The sequence below is a fragment of the Equus quagga genome, chromosome 17 (assembly GCF_021613505.1).
Source record: "Equus quagga isolate Etosha38 chromosome 17, UCLA_HA_Equagga_1.0, whole genome shotgun sequence".
In the NCBI taxonomy this organism is placed as follows: domain Eukaryota; kingdom Metazoa; phylum Chordata; class Mammalia; order Perissodactyla; family Equidae; genus Equus; species Equus quagga.
Window position 1 is genome coordinate 32,585,756 of NC_060283.1, and position 13,090 is coordinate 32,598,845.

A 13,090-nucleotide genomic window follows, 5' to 3' on the forward strand; every position below is an offset into this window, starting at 1 on the left:
AGGAGATAGGAAGAAGAATTTATTACTAGATAGAGGCCTTACATCTGAAAAAAAATAGCCTGTACTCTCGAAACAAAAATTAGTCTGGTTAGTCAATATGTACCTGCTTTCCTACCATGTCCTAGCTTGATATTAGGAATCACTGAAGTGGAAGAAAAGACAGGTGTCATTCTTGAACATTCCTGTTCTCTTGATGGCTTATAACTGGGATCAGAAGACATTGAACAAATAATTACCCCTAAGTAGTTATGACAGCTGAAAGTGTGATGTGGGGCCATGGCAATATATCACACTTGAACTTACCCCCAGCCTGGGGTTCAGGGCAACCTTCCACAAGAACGTGATGTTTAACCTGAGACAGTCTAGAGGGTGGATTGGGGTTGGCTAGATGAGAATGACATTTCAGCTAAAGAGAATGTTGTGGAAGATATCCTTTTTCAGAACCTACCACTATTTTTGTTTTCTTTGGTTCTTTTGTTGTAGGCCTCAGCAACTGTTGCCATTCCCAAAGAACACCATCGCTTCGTTATTGGCAAAAATGGAGAGAAACTGCAAGACTTGGAGTTAAAAACTGCAACCAAAATCCAGATCCCCCGCCCAGATGACGCCAGCAATCAGATCAGGATCACCGGCACCAAAGAGGGCATCGAGAAAGCTCGCCATGAAGTCTTGCTCATCTCTGCTGAGCAGGTGAGGCCACCTGCGGGCCTGGTGTGGGTGTGTTGACCTCAGCCCGACCTCTGACAGGGACGCCCTGTCTCTCCTCAGGTTCTGCGAAGACTGTGCGCTCATGGTTCCATCCTTTCCTTTCCAGGACAAACGTGCTGTAGAAAGGCTAGAAGTGGAGAAGGCTTTCCACCCCTTCATCGCTGGGCCTTATAATCGGCTCGTTGGCGAGATCATGCAGGAGACGGGGACACGCATCAACATACCCCCACCCAGCGTCAACCGGACAGAAATCGTCTTCACTGGGGAGAAGGAGCAGTTGGCTCAGGCTGTGGCTCGAATCAAGAAGATCTACGAGGAAAAGGTAGCAGTTGGGAGGAGGAGAATCCACATGGGCAGGAATAGAGAATAGGAATTGTCATCTGGAGATTTGGCTCAGGCTCAGCCCTGTCCCTTATCCTTTTACACCTGGACAACTGCAGTTTCCATGGTTAGAAAGTGGCACCCAGGCCCCTCCTGTGGCTGTTGGGCCGTGAAAGAGTGGGCAGAGCTCTGTGCTGGATGGCTGTCCCCACTGTCCCCGCCCAAGCTCCCCCCGCCCTGGACTGGGGCTGCCGTGGGGCTGGACACACTGCTCAGAGCTGATCACGTCTTTGAGTAAGTTCATAGCCCAAGTTGGTGGACTTGGAGGTCTGAAATTTGGGGAGAGGACTTGTGTTTTCAGTTCTTCCAAGTTGCAGTTATCAGTCTGGGCTTGACTTAAATTCTTGGATAATTCTTTTGAGGAGAAAACTCAGTCCTTGATTTAATGGAGTTTTGGGGAAGTGGCCGGTCATCATCTTCACTTGTTGGGGCTCAACAGCTGTAGTCTGAGGCCCTGTGGCTTGCTCCCCGCCTGTGGTGGCAATGTTCCATCCCCATCTGCCAACCCACCCCGCTCCCTTCCCTCTGACTCCCTTACGGTGCTCTCACTTAGAAAAAGAAGACCACGACCATCGCGGTGGAGGTGAAGAAATCCCAGCACAAGTATGTCATCGGGCCCAAGGGCAATTCCTTGCAGGAGATCCTGGAAAGAACTGGAGTTTCTGTGGAGATACCCCCCTCGGACAGCATCTCCGAGACTGTGATACTGCGAGGCGAGCCTGAAAAGCTAGGACAGGCGTTGACTGAAGTCTATGCCAAGGTAACTGCCTCCCAGAGTGGATTCCAACTCCTCCTTATGGGGACAGACTCGTGACTAGCATTTCCTGGGACTGGATACAGGGACTGTGTCAGGTTGGGGAGTGCTCACCTCCCTCTGAACCCTAGAGAGGAACCTGCTTTTGGGGTTCACATCACCTGAACTCTGCAAACCCACGACCTTGTTTCCTGGTTTTCCTAGGCCAACAGTTTTACGGTCTCCTCCGTCTCTGCTCCTTCTTGGCTTCACCGTTTCATCATTGGCAAGAAAGGGCAGAATCTGGCCAAAATCACTCAGCAGATGCCAAAGGTATGGAAGCATCGTTGATCTCTTCCGCCACGTTGGTCTTGTTTTCTCTTGTCCCATCTCTCACATTGGTTTTGTTGTCACTGTTCATCCTGTGGGTGCCTTTGAAGACTGGCACGGTTTTCAAAAGTCAGCTGTCATGAGTGACAATCAGCTTCCGTGGTTAGCTACAGAGGAGTGGCGTAAGGTCCTTTAAATACCTGTGTCATATTTTTGGTCTGTTTAACCCAAGAGATTGTGTATTGCTAGGTTTAATGAATATCCTAGAAACATCTCATTTAGTTGTTACAGTGTGATAGCTTTACAATAGTTAACATCTGTAAATTTTGAAGATCAAAACTGCATACAGCTTGTGTGAAATGTGGAGTTAATGGGCTGAAGTCTTTTTGGCTTTCCAAAGGAGATAGTAGCTCCCAGGAAACCTGAACAGGGTGGAAATACCAGCGAACTCAACGATCGTATTTTACTTCTGTCAAGACTTAATTGCCAGTTTACTTTTTTTTTTTCAATTTTTTTGAGTTAATGATAGGTTACAATCTTGTGAAATTTCAGTTGTACATTATTGTTTGTCAGTCGTGTTGTAGGTGTACCCCTTCACCCTTTGTGCCCACCCGCCACCCCATCTTTCCCCTGGTAGCCACCAATCTGTTCTCTTTGTCTGCATTTTTAAATTCCTCATATGAGTGGGGTCATACAGAGATTGTCCTTCTCTACCTTTAATTGCCAGTTTACTTTTTAGTCATTTTACTTGTTCTAGGTTCCAAGTCGTGGCTCACACAGATTTGATTGCTTTGTGGGGCCTGTCTCCCTTGTTGCCCTTCTCACGCATTACCTCCCTGCTTGGTGTGTTGTAAACCAGTGGTGGGGGCTAGGGGACATGGCCTTGTCTGTGGACCACCTTCCATTGGCTATACCTGGGTTAGCATTTCCTCCTGTTCTTTATGCAAGACAGAGGAATAGGCATTGTGAAAGTGAAAATCGGAGAAGAAAACATGAACAGTAGGTCTTGATGTGCTTTAAGTTAGTGGTTTTGGTGTCAAGCACAGTGTGAAGGAGTTGGCAGTTCCCATTTTTGGCAAAGAAAAGATTATTAGACCACAGTATTTGGTACCAGCATAGTGGTCATCCTCATCCCTCCTTTTTAACTTTTTGTGCTGTATGTGGACATATATTTATATGAAGCAGTTTAGGGTCAGCTGTTGCCCCAGAAAAGCACCCCCAGGTTCTTGAAGGTGACTGCTGCCATGCCATCTTGACCGCTGTCCTGATCCTTATTTTGATGTGGTAGGTTCACATTGAGTTCACAGAGGGTGAAGATAGGATCACCCTGGAAGGCCCCACAGAGGACGTGAATGTGGCCCAGGAGCAGATCGAAGCCATGGTCAAAGACTTGGTAAGGTGCCCCCGAGAGCGTTCTGAGTGCTGGTGAGGTGGGACGGGGCTGTGATCTTACTGTCAGTCAGACCTCACGTGGGTGGGCATGGAGACATGGAAGAGTGGCCCAGTCGATGAGTAATGGCTTCTGAGACAATTAGAAGCTGGCCAGAGTCCAGGAGAGTTGTGGGTAGAAGAAACCTTGTTTAGAAGAAGGGTCTTTCAAGGGTCTTGCAGGAGGATGACCTTGCAGCAGCTCCTGACAATTGAGTGGTAAGAAAAGGCCCCAGCTGCTGCCATCTGGACTTTGATTCTTGCTGCTTGTCTGAAGATCTGGGAACATCTCGGACTCAGGTGTTTGTCTCTGTGGATCCGCTCTGTGCTTCTCCTGCAGATTAACCGGATGGACTACGTGGAGATCAACATCGACCACAAGTTCCACAGACACCTTATTGGGAAGAGCGGAGCCAACAGTGAGTGAAGCTGACAGTGTGGGGGCGAGCCAGGTGCTGCACGTGGTGGCTGGGGAAATAAGTCGTGAGCTTTCTGACTGGGTGTCCTCGTCTTCTCCTTGGTCCCTTGGTTGGACTGGAGCTGTTGGCCTGGAGGTTAACATGATCAACCTGCTCAGGTTCCGTGGGTAACCCACAGGGGCTGAGGTGAAGGCACGTTCTGGGATTCTGTCCTTCGAATTTCAGCCAGGCATGCTGGGGTGAAGTCCACCAGTTTTTGTAGTTGTCACAAATTCAGTACTGAACACGCCTCTAATCTGGAGCTCACCGAGGAGTAAGAGATTTTTAGACTCATACCCAAGTCAAACAGCACAGGGAGGGCTTCTGTTGGGCAAGCAGTAACGTGTCACCACAGGTTCAAGTTGGATGCCTGTGCCAGGTTGGTTGTACTAGTGTGTGGGATGACATTGGAAACACGTTAAGTAAATGCTCAGCTCGAATCTGCTGATGTTTCTTTAAAATTTGCTCCTTTGCTTAGTTTAACCTCAACGCCATCTCACACATCCCAGCGCTTACCCCTTCCGAAAACAGCTCGTCCCCTGTGCGTTACCTTCAGTGGACGGGGGGAGGGTCACACATACCTCGTTCCGGGGTCCTTCCTGAGATTACAGGGACCCCCACCTGTGTAGCTATGTTGCCTCTGTGAGTGTGCCCTCTTTGGTTTTTGCCCTGTGTAGACCATTTTTTGTTCAAAGTAAACACAAGCTTGTTCCCTCTGCTTTATTTGCTGTGAATCTTGTGTTCTGGGGCCATTTTAAACCACAGGGGTGAGAAACTACACGCACAGAGCGACTCCAGTCACTGCTCACTTGCACACACTGCTTAAACCATGCACACACCATAAACTTACTTTTGTTTTTTTTATTCCTTTGTTTTTGTTTTGGTTAACTGTAGTGTTTTCTGAAACCGTAAGGAAGTGCAGTTCTGACATTGGTTTCTGGTTTCTGCTCCCTAAGGAGTGTGCAACCACTTAGCATGGTTCAAAGAATTGTATCTGTTCTGGTTTTTTCTGGTTCAGTTCCTAACCCTTGTTTTCTTTCATATTCTAAAATCTGCTGCCTGGCTTCTGTGTCCTTGGCTTTTGTCCTACATGGTTCCATCCTGGAAGAGCACCTCCTCATGTCAGTTCCCAAGAGCATTGGCGCATGGCCCCTTTGTGGGTGCTGAGTACCCTCCTGGGTGACCCTCTAAGGAGCTTGGCTCCCCTTTGCTCCACAGCGGGCAAAGTGCCGACCTCGTTTTGTGGCATGAGGCTTCTGCAGGGTGTGGGGGGCCTCAATCCTGACTGCAGGCACTGGGCCCTTGCAGAGCAGGTGACAGGAAGAGGGTGGCAGCTCTGCTCATTTTGGGAAGGCACTGAAGTGCTTGCTTTGGGTCTGAGCCCGCGAGGGAGTCTCTTCAGGCAGCTACATGGCCTCGGTGGGGCTCTGAGTGGTCAAGGGGGCACTTTTATCTTCAGTTAGCATGAGGGCTTCTGATTTTTAATAGGTTTTTATTTTTATTTATTTGTTTATTTTTTGACTTAAGAACAGTAGTTCCCTAACTTGTCTCCACGTTAGAAACATCTGGGATCTTTTAATATTCAAAAGCCCCAGCCACACCCCAAACCAGCTAAATCTCAGACTCTGAGTCGTCCCAGCCGCTGGTCGTTTGAAGCCCTCGGGGCGGTGCTAGCATGTGGTAGATGCTGGTGAGGATCGTACCCACCTCGTTTTAGAAAATGGAAAGTCTTGCTTTGGAGGCCTGATCATCCTTTTTGCTTATAAGATGCTGATTAGGTTATTTGGGGCTTTTGCCCTGCCCTGCCAGTTGTTAGTCATTGGTGGAATGTGGTAGCTTTAGAGTTGAAAATACATTTCTTTTTGTATTCTTAAGTAAACAGAATCAAAGACCAGTACAAGGTGTCTGTGCGCATCCCTCCTGACAGCGAGAAGAGCAACCTGATTCGCATCGAGGGGGACCCACAGGGGGTGCAACAGGCGAAGCGGGAGCTGCTGGAGCTCGCCTCTCGCATGGTAAGCCCTGTGGCTAGGGCCTGCTGCATGAGTGGGCCTGTGTCTGTTGGCCACCTCTGCTGAGTAGCACTGTTTGCATGTGCAATCCTGGAGAATGGGGATCTCCAGTCTCCCGTTGGGTTAAGGGGCATCTGACCTGCTGGGGCCAAGTTGCCTTGTCCTCCCCAGATCCCTGGGGCCACATGCTGTGCTAGGGAGGCATGGTGCTCTGCTGCGGGCTTCTCAACCTTGGCCAAACCCCAGAGTCCGTGATGCCTGAGTACCAACTCTAGGGACTGTGATGGACTTTCTGGATTCTTAAAGGCACCCAGATGATTCTAATTGCAGCCAAGGTTGAGAATCAGTGCTGTGTGGTTACCTGGAAACTCCTGGGGGTAGGGGTGGGGGTGGGAGGGGCACTGGGGAATGGGCCTTGTTCCCTACCCCCAGACTAAAGTACTGCACTGCCCTGGGCTAAGCGACAAGCACTCCTGCGTTCTTGATTCTACGAGTCAAATGCAGATAACCACACGGCAGTGATTCTCCACCCTGGCTGCATGTGAGAGTTGCCTTGGTGCCTTTGACAGTCCAGTCCAGAAGCATCAAGTACTGTGTGAGTGCTTGTACCTTAGCATAAACATGTGCCGAATGCCAGGAAAGCCCAGGGCGGGGCAGTGCTTTGTCCCTGTTGGGGTAGGGAACAAGCCCCAGGGTCTGTGTCATCCATCTGCCCCAGGCATCCTGCTTCCGTCTCTTAACGCCTGCTCCAGGAGTCTCACGTCAGGGGACCACTTGTTACAGTGGTGATTGCATTTTCCTCAGCTGGACTCCAGGGTGTTGGTGTGGCTTCCCCTGCCCTCTGGCCATCGTGAGCCCATTCCTCAGCCAAGTGTGCTGGGTTCTTCCCTTCTTTAGCCACCTTGTCCTGACCATTATGCTCCCTTGCTCTGCAGTGTCTTGTGACTACACTGGATTTCTGAATGCTCGTTTCTCTCTGTCAGCCTGACGTCAGTCTGATCCAGAATCTCCCAGAATTCTTTAAAGTGTTTACTTGGCTGCTGGTGTTCTTCCCTGTGTTCCAGCTTGTTTTGTGTTTCTTCTGATGTTTTCCTGGGACCTCTGGAGGAGGTTGAGCCCTGCATGGGTTCGGTGCCCTGTGTTGAACCATTCTTTCTTCATCATCCGCACAGGAAAGTGGCCTGAGCCACACGTGTTCAGGAGGGGTCGCTCCCTGTGATGCTGAGCCTCACAGTCTCTAGTTCTTGTTAAAACAACCACTATATGAGTTGCTTTGGTGATTATGGCTATTGTGCTAGCAATTTTGGTCGAAGGGTCCTATGCCCAACTTTTTAACTATACTTGATTCGGGAAAATAACCTGCAGCTGGCGTAAGCTGCAGTGTGTGATTGTTAGAGACAGCAGGTATCCCGTAATGGGTGCTCTCCACTGGCCAATGACTCCCACGGGGTGCTGCCGGGGTGCTCCTGGGCACCCTCACCTGCTGCTCGGCAACAGAGCTGGGCCACGTCACCATCCCCAGGGCTCCCCAGTGCCCCCTGGTGTGATAGGGGAGTTGCTCACCTCACTTATGGTAAATGACTTTATCTGCTTCAATGTTATTTTTAGGAAAATGAGCGAACCAAGGATCTAATCATTGAGCAAAGATTTCATCGAACAATCATTGGGCAGAAGGGTGAACGGATCCGTGAAATTCGTGACAAATTCCCAGAGGTGAGTTTCCTGCAGGTGCTCTTTCTTTAGCCCCCTGGGGATGCTCTGTTTGGCACTTGAGGGTGTTCAGTATTTTGGAATCCAGTCCTTAGTGGAGACCGAACTCAGTCTCCTGATGATTTGTTCTAGGTCATCATCAACTTTCCAGACCCAGCACAAAAAAGTGATATTGTCCAACTCCGAGGGCCGAAGAATGAGGTGGAAAAATGCACAAAATACATGCAGAAGATGGTGGCAGATCTGGTAGGGGAACATTTTTCATCCTTTGTTGTGTGACTGTTACGGGTGGTGTGGGGAGTGGCATGCTTCCCATCAGAACCCCTGTTTTGGGGAGCACACTTGGGCACTGGGGCAGTCCGCCGTCTCAAGGACTGAGGACGAAGTAGTGATGCCGTCTCTCAACAGCTGACGTTGAGACTGGCAGGAGTGGTCACAGCCTCAGAGTTCTGTGGAGGTAAAGTGGGGAGATCCCCCTTTTCCTGTGCTGTGTTACCTTGTGTTCTTGAGGGGTCTTCAGATACCTAGGTAGAGAAACTGTCCCATCCCGTGGGGAGAGTCACACAAGTAGTGTAAAGAGTCATTTATTGACTTATTTTCCTCAAAAGCTGAAACGGGAAGAGGCACTTTGGAAGGTGCTGAGGGCAGTTGATGGGAAGGCTATAGATGGCTCCGTGCTTCCCATGATTTCTCCTGAGGCTTGGACTTAGCCCCTGACCGCCTGCAAGAGGGCATGGGCAGAGCTTCCCAGCACTGAGCTTGCTGGCGCTGCCCTGGAGCGCTGGGGTTCCAGAGTTGTGGGTCTGTGTGTCACCTTATGTGTTCTGAGCTTACTCCTCAGCTTGGTGTCCTGGCCAGTTCTGGTCCTGGATGTCATTGAGGGCACCTGACCAGACTTGATTGCTTCTTTCTTGTGGAATGTGCATCTGACAGATGGCAGGTTCTGTGGCATGCCACTTTTTACAGAGGGGGCCTTTGCATCACCACTTGATTAGGACGTGCCAGCTTAGTTCATGGCTGCATGTCAGCTCCCCTCCTCGGGTCAGACCTGAAGGTCAGAGAGTGGTGAGAAGTAGGATCTAAGCCTGTGTCTTCTGATAACAGAGTACTGTCGGTCCAAACTACCTCCAGTGTGGAAGGGACGTGTTCCTCTCCAGCATGACTGATTGTGCCATCTCTTTTGTTTTTAAGGTGGAAAATAGCTATTCAATTTCTGTTCCAATCTTCAAACAGTTTCACAAGAACATCATTGGGAAAGGAGGCGCAAACATTAAAAAGGTGACTGGCCAGCCCGTCCCCTGAATCTTGGCTCTTCTCACCCCGACCCCTGCACCATTCTGGTGTTAGATTTGCTGGAGAGAGCCTTACTTTCCAGCCCTGGGCTCCAAGTGTCTCAGGTGGGAAGTCAGCTTCTCACAGTTCCCTCTCTCCTCATAGATTCGGGAAGAAAGCAACACAAAGATTGACCTTCCAGCAGAGAATAGCAATTCAGAAACCATTATCATCACAGGCAAGCGAGCCAACTGCGAGGCTGCCCGGAGCCGCATTCTGTCCATCCAGAAAGACCTGGTAATGGGTGTTGGATGATGACCTGCTCGCCAGGCTCCCTGTTGTCAGCTCTCGCACCAGCCCCCAAGGCTCTGCCTGGGGTTCAGGCGTGAGGGTCAGGAGGTCCAGCACCCGTCACGGAGGAGCTTTGTCCAGTGCTGGCCCGCTGCAGGCCTCCTGCCACTCGTTTCTGGTGATGCTTAGTGACTCAGCATTTGCTTCGGGTGCTGGGAAATCATGTCCTGAAGGTGTTAACAACACTTTTTTCAATTTTTTGAGAAAATAACATGCAAGAAACTGCATGGGTTTAAAGTGTGCAGTTTGCTAAGTTTTGACTTACGTATATGCATCCATGGAGCTGCCTCTCCAGTCAAGATAATGAACATATCCGTCACCCCCAGAATATCGTCTTCCCTCTTTTTAGTACCTCCCTATTCTGTCTATCCAACCCCTAATCTGCTTTTAGCCACAGTAGATTAGTTTGAGTTTCCTACATTATTGTATGAAAGAAATCCTAGCACCTGCTCTCTTGGGTCTAGCTGCTTTCACTTTGCGTAATTGTTTTGAGATTCACCCATGTTGTCTCATCTATCAATACTTTTTTATTGGTGAGTGATATTTCATTGTATGGAAAGATCATGTTCCTTTTTGCATTAGCTTTGTAGTTTGTGTCTTTCAAGGGGTTTTCTGTTTCACCTAAGTTGTCGAATTTGTTAGCATAAAGTTCTTCGTAGTATTTCTATATTATCCTTTTACTATCTCTCTTGTTCCTCATAGATACAATTTGCATCACTATAGAATGATCTCTTTTTACCCCTGGTAGTGTTCTTTGCTCTGAAATCTACTTTTTCTCATATTACAGTTTTCTTTTGTTTTTAGGAAGCTCACTTTTTAAATTTAATCTGACAGTCTCTGCATTTTATTTTATTTTTTGGTTCTGAGCTAACATCTGTTGCCAGTCTTCCTCTTTTTGCTTGAGGAAGATTGTCCCTGAGCTCGCATCTGTGCCAATCTTCCTCTATTTTGTATGTGGGACGCCACCCCAACGTGGCTTGATGAATGGTGCATAGGTCCACGCCTGGGATCTGAACCCACGAACCCCGGGCCACCAAAGCAGAGCACATGAATTTAACCACTACACCACAAGGCCGGCCCCATCTGCCTTTTAAATAGAGATGTTTACATTTAATTACGTTATAGCTCAGTGGTGTTAAGCACGTTCGCGTTGTTGTGTAGCCATCACCACCATCCATCCCCAGACCTCCTCATCTTCCCCAGCAGAAACTGTCCCCATTCCACACCACACCCCCGGCCCCTCAGTAGATGACCTTGCCCAGCTGGGTTTCTGTCGGCCCTCTCGCTGTTTGTTCTGCACTTATCCCATCTACTTTGTTCTCTTTCTCTGCCTTCTTTTGGGTTTAATATGATTATGATTCCTTCTATCTCCTTTTTTCGTTTATTGGATGTAACTCTTTGTTTTCTTTTAGTGATTGCTTTAGGGTTTTTAGTATACGTCGTCAGCTGTCCTGGTCAACCTTCCAGTGACTTTGTACGACTAGAAGCGTTGCATCAGAAACTTAGGCCCTTCCATGCCATCCCCTGCCCGCCAGCCTTGGGCTTACAGCCATCCCTTCTACCTCCCGTGTTATAACCCCACGGTTCATCATTAGCCTTTTTGCGTAAACCCCCAATTAGTTTTTTAAGGAGATGTAAGTAATAAAAGTTTTTATATATTTCCGCACGTAAGTGTGTCCTCTGTGTGCCTCTTCGTACCCTCACCCTCAACCACTGGAAACCCCTGATGGTTTTTACTGCTCCTATGGTTTTGCCCTTTCCAGACTGTCAACTAGTTGGAGTCGTATGGAGTACAGCCTTTTCACATGGGCTTCTTTCACTTGGTAATAAGTAATAAGATCGATCATATGATAAGATTATGTTTAGTTTTGTAAGAAACTGCCAGACTGTCTTCCAAAATGGCTGCTCCATTTCGCATTCCCACCAGCAATGGGGGGGAGTTCCCGTGGCTGTATCTCCAGTTTGGTGGGGTTCATTTTTTCAGGACTGAAGACTTTGCTTCGGTGTCTTTCCACTTGCGTTGTTTTTGAGGAGACATCTGAAGTCATTTGTTACTTTGCTCCTCTCCGCAGACTTGTCTTTCTTCCTCTGGCTGTCTTGACAGTTGTATCACCAGCTTTGAGCAAGTTATGATGTGTCTTGGTGTATTTTTCGTCATGTTTCTTTGCTTGGTGTTCATTGAGCTTCTTGGGTGTGTGAGTTTAGAGTTGTCATCAAATTTGGAAAAGTTCAGGTCGTTAATATTTTTCTGTCCTCCTCTTTGTGTTAGGCAGCTCGAAGTTGTCCTACCCTTCGCTGATGTTTGTTTGGGTGAAGAGGCGGAGTGGTATTTGCTCTCCATTAGCTTGTTTAGATTCATTAATTTTCTGCAATGTCTAATCTGCCTGTAATCCCATCTAGTATATTTTTCATTTCGGATATTGTTTTCACCTCTAGAAGTTCAGTTTGAATCTGTTGCTTTTATGCGTGACACATTCAGCCTTTCCTTTGGCTTTTTTGACTGTACACAGTAGAGTGAAAATATCTATTTTAGTGTCCTTGGCCGGCTGTTGCAACATCTCGGTCATTTTCTATTCTTTCTTCATTAAGGGTTGTTTTTTCCTATTTCTTTGCATGTCCAGTATTTTTTTATTGGATACCAGACATTATGAAGTTTACTTTGGCAGATGCTGGATATTTTTGCATTCCTATAAATATCTTTGAGCTTCACTGAATTACTTCAACGTAGTTCACTCCTTTTTGGACTTGGCTTTAAGGTTTGTCAGGTGGGATCCCAGCAGTGCTTTGTCTAGGGCCGATGGTCTCCTGCTACTGAGAGGGGACCCCTTCAGTACTGCACCAGGCATCCCATATGTGGCCAGCTGACTGTGAGCCGCAGTCCCTGCTTCCTCTGGTCCTTGCAATGGTTCTGTTCCCTGGCCTAGGTGTTTCCCTGCACCTGTCAGCGTGTGAGTGGTCTCCAGTTCTCAGGGCTTCTCTCTCCATGCTGCACACTCTTCCTGGGCTCTGCCTGCCAGCTCTAGGCACCTTGGTCCCCGACTGTCAGCTGTGTGTCTGATGCAGGGCCTCAGCCAGGGGGCAGTCATAGGGCTCACCTTGTTTGCTTCTTGTCTCCAGTGTCTTGAACACCATTGTTTCATGTGGAAGGTAAATCCAGTCACTGTTGTTTTGTTTGGACTGGAGGCAAAATCCTGGCTTAGGTGGATCCAGAGGCATCTTGGACCTGTCTCTGCTAACAGAGAAGGACTGAGAAGCAAAGCACTGTTTTGTGGTGTGATGTCGTGGCTTTTCTTCTACTCTGTGTGTGCCACTGCCCCCCCCCAGCACATAGACATAGACTCATACTCAAGGACTCCAGGCCCCTCTTCGTCAGCCATGTGGGCCTACTATGTTAAACACCTCAACAGACTGTGGCTTAACTCTTTTCCTCAGAAAAAGAGTTTTGTGTGGCCTTTCTTGCCACACAAAAACATGGCTCCCAGTGGGCCAGCATGGTGACGCAGCGGTTAAGTTCATGTGGTCCACTTCAGCAGCCCCAGGTTCACAATTTGGATCCCAGGTGCGGACCTCTGCACTGCTTATCAAGCCACACTGTGGCAGGCGTCCCACATATAAAGTGGAGGAAGGTGGGCACAGATGTCAGCTCAGGGCCGTCTTCCTCAGCAAAAAGAGGAAGATTGGCGGCGGATATTACCTCAGGGCTAATC

General features: G+C 48.5%; 1 protein-coding gene across 3 annotated transcripts in view; it reads left to right on the top strand.

The window, feature by feature from the left end:
- Window positions 1–13,090, top strand: part of HDLBP (high density lipoprotein binding protein) — a 75,617-nt gene that overhangs the window by 48,441 nt on the left and 14,086 nt on the right. For all 3 annotated transcript variants that reach the window (XM_046644790.1, XM_046644789.1, XM_046644791.1), the window contains exons 6-16: window positions 484–690; window positions 815–1,030; window positions 1,643–1,849; window positions 2,048–2,155; window positions 3,441–3,545; window positions 3,921–3,999; window positions 5,914–6,053; window positions 7,659–7,763; window positions 7,893–8,006; window positions 8,952–9,038; window positions 9,198–9,329. In XM_046644790.1, coding sequence (XP_046500746.1) covers window positions 484–690; window positions 815–1,030; window positions 1,643–1,849; window positions 2,048–2,155; window positions 3,441–3,545; window positions 3,921–3,999; window positions 5,914–6,053; window positions 7,659–7,763; window positions 7,893–8,006; window positions 8,952–9,038; window positions 9,198–9,329 — 1,500 coding nt within the window. The remainder of the gene's footprint in view (window positions 1–483; window positions 691–814; window positions 1,031–1,642; window positions 1,850–2,047; window positions 2,156–3,440; window positions 3,546–3,920; window positions 4,000–5,913; window positions 6,054–7,658; window positions 7,764–7,892; window positions 8,007–8,951; window positions 9,039–9,197; window positions 9,330–13,090) is intronic.